General features: G+C 41.7%; 1 protein-coding gene across 3 annotated transcripts in view; it reads left to right on the top strand.

Annotated features, from left to right (window-relative positions):
- LOC124118005 (cilia- and flagella-associated protein 221-like) overlaps window positions 1-20,643 on the top strand; it is a 244,435-nt gene that overhangs the window by 75,154 nt on the left and 148,638 nt on the right. For all 3 annotated transcript variants that reach the window (XM_046480041.2, XM_046480039.2, XM_046480040.2), the window contains exons 7-9: window positions 6,443-6,569; window positions 7,341-7,452; window positions 20,113-20,162. In XM_046480041.2, the coding sequence (XP_046335997.1) occupies window positions 6,443-6,569; window positions 7,341-7,452; window positions 20,113-20,162 (289 nt within the window). The remainder of the gene's footprint in view (window positions 1-6,442; window positions 6,570-7,340; window positions 7,453-20,112; window positions 20,163-20,643) is intronic.

The following is a 20,643-nucleotide window of genomic DNA, read 5'->3' as shown; positions in this document are numbered from 1 at the left end:
CCTGCATTTCTACATCTCAAGTGGCCCACCTGTTGCAGAGCTACCGCCCCACGATGTCTTCAGATGTTACGATCTAACAGTCATGTGATAATACATGACGTCATCACTTCCAAGGTCACGTTGGCGTTGTGTGATAGTATTAGCCACACACCTAGTTGGAACAACTTCTTCTGCAGCTGGACCTCTTACAGCTTCATCTTTCTGTCAAAAAACAGCTGGAAATGCATCAAGGAGTAATGCAGGATAAGTTTACAAATGTAAAAAATATTTAGATTTTAATAAAATTCCTTCGAATACCCTACCAGTATCACATTATAGCCATTCAACAAAAGTCATCACACTTATAAATTCCTTTAGTTTTTCAACAGACATCTCCTTCACTGCCTGTCATCCATAATGAGTCTGAAGGTTAACCGTATTTTCAGCCCAGTGTCACCTTGCAAACGCGGAGCAGGAAAAGTCACACCTTTTATGTGTGCTTGAGTTAACAGCAAATGTTTTGTTAGACACAAGCAAACTTATCTCGTACTTAGGACACGGTTGAGGATGACAGATCTGAAATTGTGTCCACAGAAGACCGGCATACAAATCCACATGGCACGAGAAATTTAGTCAGCCTAGAGACCGACATTCTTGACATGACCAGGGTTAGAAACTTACAGTTTTTGTCCACTAGTCCTTATAATGATAACATATAGCAAAACCCTTAAAATGGGCCAATATCTACTAGTACTTAGGATACCTTTACTATTAGGCAGTTTGGTAAGGACTATAGGACTAGTGCCAATTTCTAACGCTGCATCACTTCAGTTCGTGGATCTGGAGACACGTCTCATGAGCCATGATCCTCTCATTATACCAGAAGTAGAGGTTAAATCGTTCCCAAGGCACACCAACTTGATAAGTAAGACAACAGGAAATATTGCCTAAGACATCCAATCTCATCAGAGAGCTCTGATGACATGCACTCCTCTGACATTGGCTGTTACTCTGCATGCAGGACATGCCCAGTCTTGGCAGAGATGAGACCCCCTCCCATTGGTCTGCAGTTTTGTCAGTCTACCATTCATTTCAAGGAAGCATTGGTATATGTATCTTAAAGGTGCACCGTATGGCAGTTGTGATGTGGAATTGGATCCTGTCAGCAATTTTTGGACAGTTTTACATTCACTGTGCTCATGGAAGTGTTTATCATCTGATGCCGGAATTCAGATCCACCGATGCGGAAGACCCATCATGGTACAGGCTAGAGTGACCAGGGTTTACGGAACTAGTGTCTGTTTTCAGTTTAGTGCAATACCCGTCCTTTGGGCTTATGTGTTACAAGTTACACACAAGGAAAACAACATAGAAGACTCACAACTTGCCATTCTCACCTCCGCTCAAGATGAATGTACCTATCACCAGTTTCAAGAACATGGAAGTCGTCAACAGGTTTATGGAGATAACTGTCAGGAGATTCTTCAAACGCCAAGATCAAACAGCATTCATATCTAGTTTACTGTAAGAGCATTGTCATTAACTTAGCAGCGATTGCTCACAGATTCAATCCTAACGCAGAAGCCGTCTCACATGACTAGATGACCGCCCAGTCCAAGAAGCATACCCTTACTGCCAATTTTCAACAATCAACATTGTCGCAGTTAGGGCTGGGAGGTTAACTCGGATACTCGGGTTGGGTAGGTCCTGACTAGGATCCAGGTACCCACTTGATTACCCCGATCTGTGTTAAGTCACGTGATATATTGTTCAATGACAGTAACAATAAAACTCCATGGTTTCACAACAAATTGCTAATGTTCGCATTTCTTTCTGACTATGTACACATTCCTTCAAACTTGTTTACATGTTTTAGTAAATATACCGCTTCAGTTAACCTCAGTGTATGTATCCCAAGATTGTTTTATACATTGATCTAAATATTTTTTGCCAGGGCTCAGCTAAAAGAATTCTAAATCAGACATTTCTTCCTAACTCGAGACCTGCACCAGTTACCCGGGTAGTGTAAGGTAATAAGGGGTTTGGTATCCAGGTAGTAAATTTTGACTTGTCCCAGCCCTAGTCACAGTCACCAGAGGCATACAATTTCATGGAGAGCAATTTGTATGTAAACCATTGAGGTACAAGCTGTTTATGCACTAGGAAGGTGCCAAGCTTGCTGAGCGGCCCATCAGTGGAACCTGTTTATGGGAAATCTCGCTCCCTTTAAACAGAATGTCTGTTACCTAACCAAGGAGGCATGTGGTCATCGAGATTTTGTTCTCAAAAAATGAAAGTACCAAAGTTCAAGAGGGAATCTATACGGAAACTTCATACTTAAGGCAACGGGCACTGTTACAAGTTATCTAGTGACTATTCACTTGGATAACAGCAAAGTTCATAAGTTGGGATCACATCCAAATAATGAATTCATATAGACACATCGATTTTCTGCTCGTCCTGTTGGAACTAATCACCTTTTTGCATGCATAAGACCAAATCAGAAATGAAGTCGATCGTGACACAATCAGCAGGGTCATTCCACGTAGCTGGTTTCTTTGATATGCCAACAGATAATCCCCATGTTTAGACTAGCACATGCTTCTTTGATGTACTGACCATAATCTGTATGAAAGAACCCTGGATATGAAACACAATTCATCATTGACATTATATAAACATATACATATGTACATCAATACAGATTCTTACATTTACAATCCATTGAGATCAGTATCCGGCTAGATGTGATGTTTATGACGTCAGGGCACCTCTCAAATGTTCCGTCACAGTAGTAGACAGCAGCATCGGCAAGGAGTAGCAGGTTGTCCTCTCTGGTGAAGATTAGAATCTTTTCTTAGTCACTGTCTGAAGTCATCACCAGGGGGTGCCTGAATGATGACTGAACTCAAAAATAAATTAATCTATAAACAGTATAAACTGTGTTCACCCTGTGCACCAGTGAGCATAATTAATAACCGGCTGACATGACTTCACCAGGGGCCCTTCACCAGAATAGACTATATTCGGCCAACCACCCATGCGCTTCCATTAATCCGGATTACCAGATCAGCTCATGCCCAACATGTTTTTCTGATTCAAGTACTATTTCTTCGTGTTTTCCATGTGATACAGATACTCACCCAGTATTCAATCGGCTTATGAAGTCATTCTTACTGGAAGATATCAAATACCCACACACATTCCCAAAATGGAGTTTATCCTTTGTCCTGACAGCCTTGATGGAAACACCATATGAGCCCATGGCTGAAACTGTACTCCTACTTGCTTCACCAGCTCCGTGGTCTAGTGGTAGAGCGTCCGCCCGGAGAGCGGAAGGTCCGGGGTTCGATCCCCGACCGCGTCATACCAAAAGACGTTAAAAGATGGTACTTGTTGTTACCCTGTCTGGCGCTCGGCATTAAGGGGCTAGAACAAGGACTGGTCGGCTCTGAGTCAGTATACTGTGTCTGAGTGGGGTATTCATGTTCAACTGCGGCATGGTATCTCAGTGTGCTAGCACTATAAATCGGCATCAGTCCGGACTAGTACAAGCAGCCACACAAACACACACACGTACATGCACGTCGCTATATAAATGCAATAATCTTGGACGCAACGTTAAACCCCATTTCACCTCACCTCACCTCACCTCACCTCACCTCACCTCACCTCACCTCACCTCACCTCACCTCCTACTTGCTTCGAGGAAGACAGCTTTCTGCCTAGCCATGGTTGCCAGAGTGTCAGAATTACTTGCAATTGACATCACTTCGATCACTCAAGCACAGGATTGGCACACAATTACTCTTAGATTGCAACAACAGTTTGTTGCTGAGAAGCAGTCTGCAGCACATTGACCGCTAGGACATAATCACTATTCCATTCCTGCTTTGAACAAGCTGTGGATCATCTTAACAGACTCCTGTGTCGCATGAAATCATAGAAACACACTATTTATCTCTTGCAAGCCCTCATCAGATAAGGACGGAACGAAGCTAGAAATATTTCTCATTCAACTTCTACACTGAAAGGCAAAAGAAACATCATGTGGATGTATCATATAAATATCTTTATTTTCAAATGCTTATATATGTAAGTAAAGACATCGGAGAAAGTCAGTGTTTGACCCACATGAAATTAACAGTCTGGGGAATGTTTATGCGAATTGTGAATTTGGGGAGGCACAAGAAGACACAGCTGGGGGGTTCAAAATCAGTACCTGGTGTGGCCACCACGGGCGTTGACTACTGCCACGCATCTCCTGTACATGGAGTGGACTAGCTTGTTGATGAAGGCCATTGGGATATGGGCCCATATCCTCAGGAACGCTACACGCAGTTCTGCTGCAGTTGTTGGCCTTGGGCGTACGTCGTTCGAGTTGGCGTTGGATCTCATCCCACAAGTGATCATTGGGATTCAAATCCGGACTGAGAGCAGGCCAAGGCATGATTTGGATGTTTTGCTGCTGGAGGAAGTCCCTGGTGACTCTGGCAGTGTGGGGACAGGTGCTGTCCTGCTGAAAGGTGTGGTTTTGATGACGGGCCAAAAAAGGCACGATATGGGGTCTGAGGACTTGGTCAATGTTGTGGAGAGCTGTGATGCCATTACCCCTGCCTGGACCAATATTCTGAAAGACCACTGATCCCACTCTCTGGTTCAGTCCGATTCCACCCCAAACCATGATGCTTGGACCGCCCCACAGGTCTCGTTCCATAACACAAGCATCAGCATAACGTTCGCCCCTCCTTCGCCAGACCCTGACTCTGCCATCCACCGTTGAAACACAGTAGCGACTTTCATCAGTGAAGATGATTCTTCTCCATTGCTGTTGACGCCAATTTGATGCTGCCTGACCCATTGCAGTCGGGCCTGTCGGTGACGATCTCTCAGGATGGGTACACGAGCAGGACAGTGGCACGAGATGTTGTTGGCAGTTAGGCGACGTCGGACTGTACGATCACTGATGGCACGCTGGTGGTTGCCAATGGTTTGCCGAGCTGTTTCAGTGGCCTTTAGGAATTGGTTCTGCAGATGTTGGCGTAGCATGAACCAATCTTGTCTGGGAGTAGTGACTCTAGGCCGACCACTACGCAGTCGGTCGTCGGTGGTGTTGGTGGTGTTGTGTTGATGTTGCAAACGATACGTTTCGACGTCGACATTGAATGCATTTGCAACGACCTGTGGACTCTGGCCTGCTTGCAGTCTTCCGATCGCTTGTTGTCTCTCATTTCCTGATAATCTTTGCATGGCAGATGAATCGAAATAACGAAAGCCAGCTTAACAGTTTTGGGTGTCTTTTATACCCATACCATCCACCATATGCACGTGCATCAAGTTTTTGACAAGACTTTTCCGCAACTGAGTCCCATTGCACTTCTGTAGGCTGCGTTTGGGCAAAGCACTCCATTTTATATTCAATTGTTAAATGGACTTTAAGGCAACAAAAAGAAGCAGTAGAACGATAAATGAGTTTATTGACCACAGAACATGTAACTGCCAGTGTCTGTTAAGTTTTATCAGTATTTTCAAAAGTGACGTTTCTTTTGCCTTTCAGTGTATATCATCTTGGTTTTTTTATTCATCCATCAAAATCACAGACCAAGCTCGTTCACAATGTCATCTACATCTCACCTCAAGACACTATTGATGATCTATCTTCTCATCTACCGCACATAACATTTTGATACAGATTTCAAGGACCAAGTTAATACCTCGGCTTATCTATGAGACAGAGAAGACAAATTGTATAATCATTCAACAAAGGCCGACACGACTATGGTTTCCCAGACTTGCTCCATTGCTCATGGACAATCTCCACTCAAATTACCACAGCATCAGGATCTTCTCCGTCATTCCAGGTCAGACATAATATTCAGCAAACTACACAGTCTGCATCTTCACACTTGGAATTTGTGTTGGACAAGATGCCTCAGGATTACTCGCAAGTTAGCATCAGAGGTGATGGCTATATCTGGGGACCTTCTTTTTCTGCCATCTATAATAACAGATGGGACAAGTTCTTCAAGTGAAAGAAATGATTTAGAATCTAGACCCATGACTACTTCTCCGCCAGGATAAGAAGTTTCATCATAAAACAGTGGGAGAGTATAGATCAGCATTAATTTCAGTCCTTCAACATGATGGACTTCTGAGAGTTCGTCGCCAAGTGCTACACAGACTGATGAGATTTTTTCTTTTGGAAGATGTAAGGAGTCTGTATCTAGAATTTAGATTTTGGAAAGAAGAGAGGTTTTCTCGCCATGTGCATGCCCATGGCCAAGATAATATTAGTTGCATGTATTACTATTTGTGGATAGTAGGCAGTGAAGAGGAGTTCTGTTGAAAATCTGGGGACTTTTAAGTTTGATAACAACACAAATTACACGAATTAGGCTTTGATGTAGTATAGGTAATATCATTTGAATTATTTTCAGTGATAACTTTTGTTTGATTTATGCAGGGAAATATCTGAAAGCACCTATGCAAATTCTGAGGTTCTTGACCCCAGATGCTTATCTCCACTGGACCGTGCGAGATCCAAACGGAAACCATCAGGGAATAAACGTCCTTTAGTGACTCAAAAAAAGGTAACAATGCAGCAATGTAACGAAAATAATGATGCAACTATAACATGCCCCTACATGGGGGAATTGTGGTCATAAGAGACTGCCTCCATGGTCTTATGGTCGAACGTCTGCCTGAAGAGCGATAGTTTGGGGGATCGATGCCCAACCACGTCATACCAAAAGACCTTAAAATATGGTGCTTGGTGTTACCATTAAGGGGTTAAAACAAGAACTGGTCGTCTCAGAGTATACTGTGTCTGAGTGGTGCATTCATGTTCATCTGTGACATCACACGCACGCCTGCAAGCACACACACACATCCACGCATGCACACACACATATTTAGTTTATATGTTGCTTATTGTACATGCTTGTCTGAGTATGAATTTAGTATCACATCTGTAAAAGTGTATTCACAATTATGTTTTGTTCAATGGAAATATCAATTTTCATCATTTTGTGAAATATTTGAAAGTAGGTTGGTTGGTTTGTTGTTTAACGCTGCACTCAGCAATATTCCAGCTATATTACGGCTGTCTGTAAATAATCGAGTCTGGACCAGACAATCCAGTGATTAATATCATGAGCATCGATCCACACAATTGGGATCGATGACATGCATCAACCAAGTCAGCGAGTCTGACCACCCGATCCCGTTAGTCGCCTCTTACGACAAGCATAGTTGCCTTTTACGGCAAGCATGGGTTGCTCAAATAATGTTAATGATTTGTCATAAATCTTGTGAATTGTTACTGCTTTTACTGTAGAGTTGTTTTACTGTTGTTAAATCAGGAGATAGAATACCAGGGTATCAAGTTCCCATCAGTCATAGAGAGTCCGTATGCTGTTGCGCAGGTTCTCATACAAGAACCAGGAAAATTGCGGGCAAAAGATCTCCGGGAATGTAAGTTATGCACTTTGACTATGCTCCTGATTTTGTTTATACTTGTACTAATCTCACACTTTGCATTTCTCTGTTTTCAGTCAATCCTAGAGTGGAAACGATCCTTGAATCCATTTCCAGTTTCAAATAACACCTAACCTGAACACATCCCAGCCGTAACAATGGTCATCACTATCACCACATACTCTTGCAATGCATAGATCTCGTGCCGCACAACCACGTGACCTGCCCTGCTATTTCATTCGCATCGCACCAGAGTGCAGACATACGTTGTGTTGAAGGAGAACAACAACTTACTGTTGAGTATTTGAGTTCTTGAGTTATTTGTCAATCTGGACAGACAGAAAAGGAAAGTTTGTGACAACTGGAAACTTTTTCTACACATGATTCACATTAAGTGCAATGACTGCTATGGTATCTGACAGATATGTACTTTGTAGAGACTTATGAGGATTTTGAACTCCACAGACAAAAGCGTCGAGACGACAGAATGATAGGTGCTTTCAGTCTGCATCTTCCGAATATGGGCCTTCGGCGGCCAAGAAACCTCAGGGAGCAACCTTAAAGGCTGGTTGTTCGGGTTCGGCAAAGGGTAGTACATAGCTCCCTTCGTCCCATCCGTTTCTCTCGCTTGAGTAAGGTTTGGACTCTTTTTTAACATCTGACCTCACCCCTGTATCATCTATAACGCCTCGTTCAGTAGTCATACGAGGAGGTAAGCCTCCATATTAAGTATTTTTAAAACTAAATCACTCATCGATTGTGGAGAAAATGTATAACCAGCTGATTGCTATTTCCAGCTTATTTTACAAGACAAATACACATGTTATTATAATCTCTGAGTATAAAACATTGTCCAGCTTACGGTACACAAATACAATTGAGTTTGTAAATCAACATTTCTAGTGATGATTTATTGTAAATTTCATCTTTTCATTGACCAACTTTGCAAACGGCATAACAAGCACACAAACTCTGCCGCCAAGACCTTAACACATAACACGAGATGTGCAGTAAAGCAGTGCAGATGTAAAGGGAAGTAATTGCATGATATGTTGGATCCCAATTGTGTTCAGTAATGTAGCATTTCACTAATGGGGTTGTGTGTTTGAGACGCGGAATATTTAAGGATTACTTTTTGGGGGAAATGGAAATAAAAACGCAACGTGCAGCAGACTTTGTGATCATGCGGTGGTGCCTGAGAACCAAGACTCTTTCATTTCTAAGCCTTGGATGTACAAGGGGCATTCATTAAGTTTTGCAGCTTCAATATAAGACCAAGTCGCAGAATATCTTATCTATCCAACTTATTGTTGTGTCTGGAACTTCTTATGACACGTGTCAACCTGATGTTATGACCAGTGTCACACCTGCCACAAGTTGACATTGTTTGTGTCAACACAAATGCCCAAGTTGCATGATCCTCATGAGTGGGTGAGTGAGTGAGTAAGTTAATATTTAACGTCACATCGGCAGTATTTCAGCCATATCGTGACGAGAACTGATATAAAATACAAAGATTTGAATGGATTAAATATCTGTCATCGAAGGACAGTAAAAATAACTAGAGTATCACAGTTTTGATTTTAAAACTAGTTGAGAACATTAAAAACAATACATTTTCAATCAACAATACAATATAAAAATGGGCTATAGATCACCAGCAACCAAAGTTAGGCCACCTTACTGGGGACCGTGGGGACTTACAATACTTTTGCTACCTGCACGACTCCCCAGCAGGATTTACACCATCCCTTCAGCCGCTGGTGATTATATGCAATTTAGCCAACACTTAAAATAAACAAATATTCTACGTCTAAAACTGTGGCAAGAATAAATGAACTATGAATGATGTGGTCTTACATATCCTCTCAGGGGGACAATAATTTTACGTTACTTCAACCCCCTTCAAGGATACAGCCACTAACAATCTCAGACATCAAATTTATTTTACCAAGTATAAGAACTATATTATATACAAAACATATCAATCAAAATTTATGTAACAATTCAATTTCTTTTAAAAAGGCAATAATTAAACGAGCATTGATACTAAAAAGATCCTTTAAGGATGAAACTTTGAAATATTTATCCCTTGTGATGGAAAAATAAACACAATCAAGCAGGACATGCTTGACGGTGATTCTCTCATCACAAGGGATACAAAATGGAGGATCCTCACCTTTTAAAATATATTCATTTGTATATCTTGAATGGCCAATACGACATCGGCGCATAATGACCTCTTCAAATCTGGACTGACAGCCCAAGTAGGTGTAACCGATATTTGGTTTAATTTCATGTAATTTATTGATACCTACTTGGGCGTCCCACTTCTGTTGCATAAGATCTCTGATGTAAGATCGAATCATGGGTTTAAAATCAGTGTATGGAATCAGAAGTGGTGTCACAGATTTGTTGAGTGCTGCTTTTGCAGCAGCATCGGCCATTGTGTTACCAATGATACCAACATGGCTTGGTAACCAACAAAAGACGATGTCATATTGGCCAGTAGCAAGATCATTAAATAATTCGAGAATTTCGATTAAAAGTGGATGTTTAGGGGACATATTTTTAATCGCCTGAAGGCATGAAAGAGAATCTGAAAACAGTATGAATTGTTTATGTTTAGCTTGATTACTGATATATTTAAGTGCTGTAAAAATGGCGTTTGCTTCTGCAGTGAATATGGAACTGTTATCAGGTAAACGTGAAGATATTGTTCTGGATCCAATGACGGTGGCACTAGCAACAGCGCCACCATCCTTGGATCCATCTGTAAAGATAGATTTATAAGTGTCATAATTGTTTCTTAATTGACTGTATTCTTGTTGGTAAATTAATTCGTTAGTGTCTGATTTCTTTAGTTTTGTTAATGTAAGGTCTACCTCTGGCTTCACCATTTGCCAAGGAGGAGATGAGAAAAGTTTAGTAGGAGCTATATCTTGGAGTTGAATATTAGAAGCTGATATTGCAGATTTTATTCTGATTCCGAGTGGTGGAGAAAGTGTTTATTTCTTATTGTAAAGATCTTCGTAGAGAGGATTGAATATGCATTCAAAAGCTGGGTTGGACTGATTAGAATATAATTTAGTGATGTATTGTAAAGATAATTTTAAACAGCGTTGTTTAAGAGAAGGCTCATCTGCTTCTATATAGAGACTGTGAATGGGAGACGTTCTAAAAGCTCCAAGGCAAAGCCTCAGGCCTTGATGATGGATGGTATCGAGTTTTTGTAAATTACTTTTGCAGGCTCCACCATAGACGATGGAGCCATAATCAAGTTTTGATCGTATGAGTGACCTGTATAAGTGTAAGAGAGTTGTTTGATCCCCTCCCCACTTTGAATTAGCAACTACTTTCAATAAGTAGAGTGCCTTCAGGCATTTAGCTTTTACGTATTTAATATGTGGGAGGAAAGTTAAGTGGTTATCAAAAATAAGTCCCAAGAACTTGGCCTCCTTAACAACTTTGATAGGAGTGCCATTCAGAAAAAGTTCAGGGTCCTTATGTGGCTTATATTTTCTGCAGAAATGTATGCAATTAGTTTTTGATTTGGAAAATTTAAATCCGTTTTCTAGACACCACTTGTTAATTTTATTTAGACATAATTGTAATTGCCTTTCTATTGTGTGCATATTTTTACCCCGACAAGATAGATTAAAATCATCCACAGAAAGTGATCCATGAACTGAATCATTTAAAACTTTTGCTAAACTGTTTATTTTTATACTGAATAAAGTGACAGACAAAATACTGCCTTGTGGGACACCCTGATCCTGATTATAATGATCAGACAGGGTTGTACCCACTCGGACTTGAAATTGCCTGTCTGTTAAAAACTGGGATATAAAATGAGGCAAACGGCCTCTTAATCCAAAATCATGAAGATCCTTTAAAATACCATGTTTCCATGTTGTATCGTAAGCTTTTTCTAAATCGAAAAAGAACGATACAGCATGTTGTCTATTTACAATGGAATTTTTAATGAACGATTCTAAACGCACTAAATGATCGATAGTACTTCTGTTTTTCCGGAAACCACATTGTATATTGCTAAGAAGATTATTTGTTTCCAAGTACCACACTAATCGATTATTTACTATGCGTTCCATAGTTTTACAAACACAGTTAGTGAGAGATATAGGTCGGTAATTTGATGGATCAGAATGATCCTGCCCAGGTTTGGGTATGGGGATAACAATGGCTTTATGCCATGAAGGTGGAAATGTCCCTGCTGTCCAAATATCATCGAATATATTCAACATAGTTTCAAGACATGATTCTGGCAAGTGTTTAAGTAGCTGATAATGAATATTATCAGCGCCTGCTGCTTTATCATGAGCTTGCCCTAAAGCAGTATGTAGCTCATGTAGTGAAAATACCTCATTGTAATCTTCACCATTATCAGATGTAAACTTTACTTTTTTCTTTTCCTGTTGAAGCTGATATTTTTGAAATTCGGGAACGTAATTAGATGAAGACGAATGTTGAGATAAAGTTTTCCCAAGTCTATTGGCAATAGCAGATTTATCCGTTAGCAAAGTGTCGCCATCCTTTAAATGGTTTACTGTAGAATTTGATCCCTTGCCTTTGATCTTTTTGATCATGTTCCATACCTTGGACATAGGGGTACGAGAGTTGATTTTGGAGACATAATTCTGCCAGGATTGACGTTTATTTTGTTTGAATAGACGTCTCGCCTTAGCATTTGAAATTTTGACGGTGTTCAAGTTATGGACAGTAGGATGTTTACGGAAGTATTTCTCCGCCTTCTTACGACATTTCCTAGCATGTTTGCAAGTGTCATCAAACCATGGTTTACGAACACGTGGGTTGATAGAGGACTTAGGAATTGATTCATCAGCAATTTCATTCAGTTGATCTGAGAACAACTGAATCGGGTCAGTAACATTTTGAAAAGACGTAGGTTGTAGTTTATCTTTGCATAAAGATTGAAATAAAGGCCAATCAGCCTTCAAAAAATTCCATCGAGGTGAAGGAGGATCATCAGTGGGATAAATGGGTTTAAGCACGGTGGGGAAATGGTCACTCCCACATAGGTCATCGTGAACGGACCATGAGAATTCGTTTAACAAAACTGAGTCCGTCAGAGACAGATCTAAAGATGAATATGTGCCAGTAGCAGGGTGTAAGTAAGTGTCGGAGTCATCATTAAAAATGCAAAGATCATTATCGGAAACAAAATCCTCGATCAATTTTCCCTTTTGATTAATGGTTGAACTTCCCCATAAAGGATTATGCCCATTTAGATCACCCATGATGACACAGGGCTTTGGGAGCTGGTCGTACAGTTTTTGTAGATCTTTACGCTGAAGATTTGAAGATGGAGGAATATATAAGGAGCAAAGTGTGAAGGCAATATGCAGTGTAAGTCTAACTGCAACTGCTTGTAAATTCGTGTCAAGCAGAACAGGACTGTGAACAACGCCCCGCCCCACCAACATAGAAGCACCTCCAGTAGCTTTATCTCCCAGAGGAGAAAAAGAATGATAGGAACTATACTGCCTTAAATCAAATTTATCAGTATTTTTTAAGTACGTCTCTTGTAAACAAATTGCTGATGGAATTAAATCAGTTGTTAATAACTGTAGTTCGTTAAAATTGTGCCTAAGCCCTCTGCAATTCCATTGAAGTACATTTGAATGATTCATGGCGGTTCCACAGGAGATCGCTCACGTGAATGTGAAGAGGAGTCACAACTGTTGTTGTGATGTGAGGATGGAGTAACATCCATCTCTAAAGGATCAAAGAAGTTGTGAACATCTACAGATGTTTCAGTAGGAGCCGGGATCTTTGTTGTAATTTTCCTGTTTTGATTTTTCTTTTGCTTTCTAGACGTGTCAGTTGATGTTTGTACAGTAGCTGGCATTTCTGGAGCTGCTGAAGATTGTGTCAAAGTTTCACTCATGATCTTAGATGGTGGAGAAATGTCACATGTTGTAGTATCTGATTGAGGTGTCTGCCTTTCAGAAGTTGTCCTAAGAGGCATTGGATGTTCTGAATTTGCCCATGTCAAATCTGTTTGACATTCTATGGATCTAGTTGTGGAAGGGCGAGAGACAGCTGCAGCATAGGTTTGTGTTGATGGAGGAGACCGGCTGGCAACAAGTTTTTTAGCATCCAGATAAGACAAATTATTTTGACATTTGACAGTCAAAATATCCTTTTCAAGTTTCCACAGTGGACAGGATTTGGAAGATGCAACATGTCGGCCATTACAATTAACACATTTGAGTTCAGCTGTACAATCAGAACCGTCATGATTGCTACCACAGCGGCAACAAACAGACGATCGATTGCATGTCTTGGACCCATGTCCAAACTTCTGACACTTATAACATCGGAGTGGATTGGGGACATACACCTCCACTCCGATGTTGAAATAGCCTGCCTTTATTGATTGGGGTATGGTTGAAAGGGAGAAGGTGAACAAATATGTGTTCGTAGGAATGAAGGTCTCACCATCTTTTCTTGAGAAACGTTTCACTGACGTGACATGTTGTACCTTTAATTCTTCAAGTATTTCGTCCTCTGACATCTCAGCCAGACAACGGGCTCTGTCGCGGATGATACCTCGACTTGAATTTAACGTTCTGTGCTCAGAGACAGCTACTGCAGTGTTTGCAAACATTGTACAATTCAAAAGATTGATAGCTTGCTGTCTCCGTGCACACTCCACCAAAAGAGAGCCTCCCCGGAGCCGTGAAACATTTTTTACCTCTCCGCAAATACCTTCAATGGCTTTGCAAATTGCAAATGGATTCATTTTTAAAGGATGTTCAGTTCCAGATTCAACTACAAGAAATCGTGACATATTTGAATTTTGTTGAACAGAAGCAGATGAGAAAGTCTCAGCTTCAAAACGTCTTTTCTTTTCGTTGCGGTTTGAACCAGAGTGATTGGTTGCCATGGTGAAAGTAAATTATTCAGCACCCCTGCTCCCCACCCACCATGGAGTGCTACAAAGAGCGATGTTTTCCTGCACCGGATCTCCAACATGCAAACATCAGGGATACAGAGGTGTTATACTCCAGTAAGAACAACATGAATAGCTGTAATTGTCTAACAAATAAAATGTCAGGCTGGTTCGGCCCATGGCAAGAAATTGAAGACATACAGAACTCAGAGGTCGAAAGTACCAGATTGGCCCATGAGCCACCGCCTTCTGGCGTAAGACTCTAGGCAATTTATTCAATCGAAAATTGAGAATATACACAAGTTATGCATGGCCAAGACCAAAATAGACATTAAAATATAACACAGGTGTGCATATACAATATTACGCACAGGGCCTGGCATGACCAGCCGATTGATAAGACCGGGCCCATCTTACCACCCGTCTAGGCGAAGTAAGGGTCGAAGTAGTGTGTTGGGCAAAGGAACACAGTTCCAGGAACCAGTGCCCTCAACTACCAGACTCCCGTCCTCCGCCGACACAGGGACGCAACCCATGGCAAACAGGTTGCCCATTTTAGTCGCCTCATACGACAAGCAATGGGAGGCTGTGGAAATATTCTGCCCCGGTTCCACACGGGGGAAGAGCTATTAGCGTTACCCAGCACTCACCACGAGGAGGTTGCTCTTCACGAGTGCCCCTCATGAGTGGGAGGATCACCAGAGGCATTCTTACAGGAGACCCTTTACAGTTCTCGGTCCCTTTCACTGAAGCTTCAATCAGGGGGTCTCCTGTATTATACTCCTATGCGCCAGCATGGTCCGGATAATAGTCTTAGCATGCCACGGCTGGAAGCAGAGACTGTAGGATCGATCGTTTCTCCAACTGAAAGCTTCAAAAGCGTCTATACTTTTGACATGTTGGTTTGGATTGCCAATACCTTAAAACTTCAAAGACAAAATTCTGAGGAGGATCGTCACTCTTGTTTTGTCAGGAAAGATAAAAACGTGGGCCACCTAAATTGGTGATGCTGGAATTGGGCAAGAATTTAGATAGATCCTTCACTTTTCTCACATGAGTGGATAAAGGCTTCTTAATTTAACTTAATGGAGAGCGGCACACATCATATGGATTCACTTGCCTCTTCACTGGAACTAGGCGCAGATATTCAGATGCCAATGCCAAAAGATCGAGTCAAACATCAATTGTTAGGGACAGTGAGCTGATGCATCTTGATATGATCATTCGGCAAACCCTCCCTTCATTCTCAATGATTCTGCTGGCTACGGATGCTATTGCCATGTCTCTAGCACATGCGAACACATCTAAGGAGGCTCATATTCATGGAGCAATTGAACTCATTCATGATTAATTCCAAGGTGTAATGGACCAACTACCTCACTTCTTCGGCTACATGAGAGCTCTATGTAGAAGTGGCATTCTTCACTCTTCACAACTTCAATAGAGTCTGTGCCGCAGACGATCGGCCCAATACTGTCGAGCGTAGACTTATTTGAGGGAGGCTTTTCGCTTCAAGAGAGCAAACTTTCACTGCAATAAGTGACGAGGCCAGGGAGGCAGTAGTCCGGTGGCCACAATGTCCAGATCTGTCACTTTTAATCAACGATCTGACAACAATTTGTCAAATTGTGAACCTTCCGCTCCCAGTCCTGTCAGTGTACAATGCACAGGTAGGCAAAATACTTGGAATGTTTGCAGCCAACTTGATGGTACTAGACGAACCTTATTAACGATGCTTCTAATGAAAGATATCAGCTGCCATTTCTATCGACGCATCTGGTGATGAATCACTTGTACTATGAGACTGCTTGGGAAACCAAGTGCCAGCTCTAAAGGACACAATAATTACGTTGTTAGCCAATCAAGGCAAAGAGTCATTAGGTCCCAATCCCATCATCCCCGGGTTTTAATCTCCAGTTTTCCTCATCCCCAAGAAAGACACAGTCAAACTGCGCCTGATCAACTTGAAGAAGTTCAACGCAGATTAACTGCTCATTCTGGACCTTTAAGGCGAGTATCTTCACGTGCCCATCTATCTGGATCATTCAAGGTGTCTTCACAGGTGATACGGGGGCACGGGTGGCCCAGTCGTCTACGGCGCCGCGATTCGCTGTGCAGAGTTGCGTCCCCTGGACACGCCAGAAACCTATAATTGTGGGTTCGAATCCCGGTTCACCCCGATTATGTTTCTAGGTTTGTCAGCACCATACCCGTGCTCGTGGGTTTCACCGAAGTGGTAAACGTCTGAGACCTGCATCACTTCGGGCTTTCCTCCCACATTAAGCTGACACGCCGTGATATAACTTGAATACTGTTAAAAGCGGCGTTAAACCCAACTCACTCACTCACTCACAGGTGATACGCTATCACTGGGGGGTGCTCCCGTTTGGCATTTCCATGTCCCCATGGTTGTTCAGTTGCATCATGAAACCCATCACTCACTGTTTTCGCTGCCAGTGGAATGTGTTTGAGGCCTACACAGACGAATGCATTCAGGCTCATGCCTACCCTTGGGTCCTAGAGAATCAGCTGCAATTTGCCAAGGGCTTGTCAATGCCAAGAAATCAGAGATGGTTCCCACACAGCAGCTCCAGTTCATTTGAGCATTGTTCGATACCCAAGCAGCCAAGCTGTTCATCCCACATGACAGATGGGTAAAGATACAGCAACAAGTACCATTGCGTCTCAAACAGTCTCTGACTCTTCGTCGGTGGCTTTGAGACATTTGTCATCTGAGGACTACAAACCCTTGCCATATTTAACTCAAGTCAGTCTTTTTATAGTGCCTTAGCCCCCAAGATCTACCTTCAAGCTTTCGAGGATCGGAGAAGGTCCCTCAAACGTGTCTTCATCCCCTTGTAACCAGCTTTGACCATGGAGGTATCCAGGACTAAGGGGTCCTTTTGGTTACACTCGGTCATCCTGCAAGCTTACACCTATTTAGGATTACTGCCTCCTGTGGCATTGAACCTGCATGAGACAAGGGCAGTGGTGTCAACCATGGTACTTCATAGCAACTGCACATTAACTGCTATTATGGAAGAGACCTCTCGGTTTTAGACATGAAGGGTCTGCACCAGTTTAGACCTCTGTACTGGCTCAACAACTGACTGCAGCCCGTCAGCACAGATGAAGAAAGCATCCTCATACATACAAGACCATCCAGCTGGGTTGTGTTGTCGGATTGTTTACATAAAGAAATATATTTTTGGGCCTGTTAAATTTGTTTCTTTGGTTCCATAACTTATTCAGGAACCCAGACACTTGAACATCCTGTGGAGGGATGATATTCGTCTGTGGAGACTTCTAGTCTACAACATTAAAGTCCCCCCCCCCCCCGACACGGACATTTTTGACGGTGACCGGAACCCTCCACTCACTATCCTCTGTTCTTAATGTATTGTTAGCCTGAGTGGTTGATTTGAAAACCCTTAGGGATGTTGTCGATCATTCCTTTTCTCATTCATGCTTGGTTGGTTGAACAAACCGTTAAACTGTTCTGCTGCTATGATGTATGCGGGGGGCAGATTGAAGAACGTCACTGCTGGACCAATGATGAACCAAGGACTGGTTGCTTTGTCTGACATCTACGGAATGTTATAAGTCATGGCCGAACGGGTTCGTCCTTTTTCCATGCAATGCAATCATTTTTTAGAATGCTGTCCTATGCAAAGACATGAAACACATGAGTTACTTGACCTCATGATAGTTCATCCTTGTAGCAAAAAGGTTTTTTTAGAAGCTACCCAACACGAGTTGTCGTCAGAACAAGCCTAAATAACGTAGTGATCTTTGATTGGATCAGAATTCTAGGACCAGCTTACTCGTGTATGTCTAATGGTTGAGGCGAGTTCAAGCATGGGTATCTGCGCCCCACCCTCCAACCATGGGATAAATGCAAAGTGTGAGAAAGAATAAGTTTCAATATTTGTAAATTGTACATTAAATTGTACTGTTACATACTTTTTCTATCTCAAACAAAAAATGTGGCCAACCATCCCCACATCACAGTTCAGAAAAGCCTGGAATCGCTCTACGAAAAAGAATGAATTGGCAGGGCAGGTCACATGCGCAGCCAGCATGAGATTCATGCATTACAAGGGCAGGTGGTGATAGTGGTGACCATAGTTACGTTTTTGGATGTGTTCAGGTGAGGCATTTTTAGCAGCTGGAGACATGTTGGAGGATCGTTTCCACTCTAGGATTGGCTGAGAACAGACAAATACAGTGTGATATAGGATAAGTATATAAATATATACAATTTATTGTAAACTTTAAACCATGCTTTGTTCTTCATTGTTCTTTGCGATTTATCGCGTAGCTATTTATATTTCATGATAAAACATTGCTCTATCATGACGTCATTTCTGGAGATGTGCTCACAACTTGATGACGTCATATATTGGACAACATTATTTTTGAGAGGGAAGTGTCTAGTTAATTGTTCCACATAGATGTAGCTATGCTACACAGATAAAAGCTGTGGCCGAACCATCACATCCAAAAGTGGGAGAGATTAGACAATTAGCAGATACACATACTGTGTTTTCAATGTAGAGCTAATTTACCTGTAGATTTAACCCCGCTAAATTGAATTTGGAACCGAACGCGCAGCGTGAGGTTTCAAATGTTAAATTTAGCGCGGTTAAATCTACAGGTAACCTAGCTCTTCATTGAAAACACAGTATGTTTATCTCCATTCTACCATGACTAAATAAAATGCGAACTCTTTGGTGTTAGCAAATATACTGAGTGAAGTGATTGTTACGGAATCACCGAACAAATTATGGTGCCATATATACTCAAGCAGTTTGTTTACACAGTAATACTTCACTCTAACATATGACAGGCATTGAAAGCATATAAGCACGGCAGCTTGGTAAGCTGACATGAGGTGGGCATCCCTAAAGAAAACAAAGCAAGCTTTGCAAGGCTTTTGCTCTATATCGCACGTCACCATTATGACGTCATATCGCTCATTGTGACGCGAAAGAAATGACGTCACAGTTGTATATAGAAAAGCGCCAAAATTCCAAGCTCTCTGTGTCTCCAAAACGTAAAATCATTCCCTGTGTAGATTTCCATCGTGTTTTCTGCACGAAATGTATTGCCACACATCCTTTGAATATTGTAGTAACCGCGTCTGTGCATTTTGTAACCTGTAATTACAGATATAATTATTTAAATATGCCTACCGACACTGACTGAAAATAGTACTATTCTATGAATATTAGCTTCCGCGGTGATGCGGCCGTCAAACCAACTGTTTCAATCAGAGGGGGTTTATTGTGATTTAATAGCCTCTGATTGACCAATCAGAATCGAGTAAATTCCAAATTCATGGTAGAATTGGTATTAGGAGAAAAGGAACAGATAATCGACGTGAGGATTGTGAAAATATGCGGGAAATACTAAACTCAACCCACCTGTTTGTTCGTAAAATGGACATTTCCAGGTCGGATTCTAGCATCAATATCAGTAAGAAAAGAATAGTTCTGAATGTCAGTTTACAAGAATTTGACAAAAGATCTAGTTTGGCACATCTCAGCTCTTATCACTGAATAAAGGTGTCTTCTGTACCTGTGGTGCTCTTGTTCACTCTGTCCCTGACTGAAGCATAATGTGTCATGTGTGTTAAGCAAAATGAATGCTGTGTATTAGAATGTTTGGCATCTATTTTGTCAGCTTATCAACATATTTGATAACATTTTCTGTTTTAGCCATCCTGACCAAGAAGGACACAAACAAGCCCTCTAACAGACAAATGAAAGTAAGCATAAAAGCCATAGTTTATAATAAGATTGCATGTGTTTTATCTCTACCATGAAAAATGGCTGCCTCCATGGTCTAAGGGACAGAGCATCTGCCTGAATAGCAGACGGTCGCTGGTTCGACAGCCCCTACCACAACATACCAAAGTATGTTAGAATATGGTGTTTGTTCTTACACTGTCTGGCGCTTTGCATTAAGGGGATAAAACAAGGACTGGTCGACTTGAATTGGTGTGTCCATGTTATACTGTGGCATGGTATCTCAATGAGCTAGCACTTTAAAACCGGTGTACCAGGCCAGTCCTTCACCACCCCTGTCCAGATCTTCCTCGCTCAAATTTTAAACTTACATTGTGACCGGAAGTCATGGTCTGACAGATGACCAATCATCACACGGGGGTGCCATCACCATCTCATATTGTCTGCCATTGTGGGAGATTAATAAATTCAGATAAGCATGTGAAAATTGGGCATTAAACG

The sequence above is a fragment of the Haliotis rufescens genome, unplaced genomic scaffold, assembly GCF_023055435.1.
Source record: "Haliotis rufescens isolate VD_foot unplaced genomic scaffold, xgHalRufe1.0.p SCAF_10, whole genome shotgun sequence".
Taxonomy (NCBI): Eukaryota; Metazoa; Mollusca; class Gastropoda; order Lepetellida; family Haliotidae; genus Haliotis; species Haliotis rufescens.
Note: the sequence above shows the minus strand (reverse complement) of the source record. Positions and strands in the feature narration are given on the sequence as shown.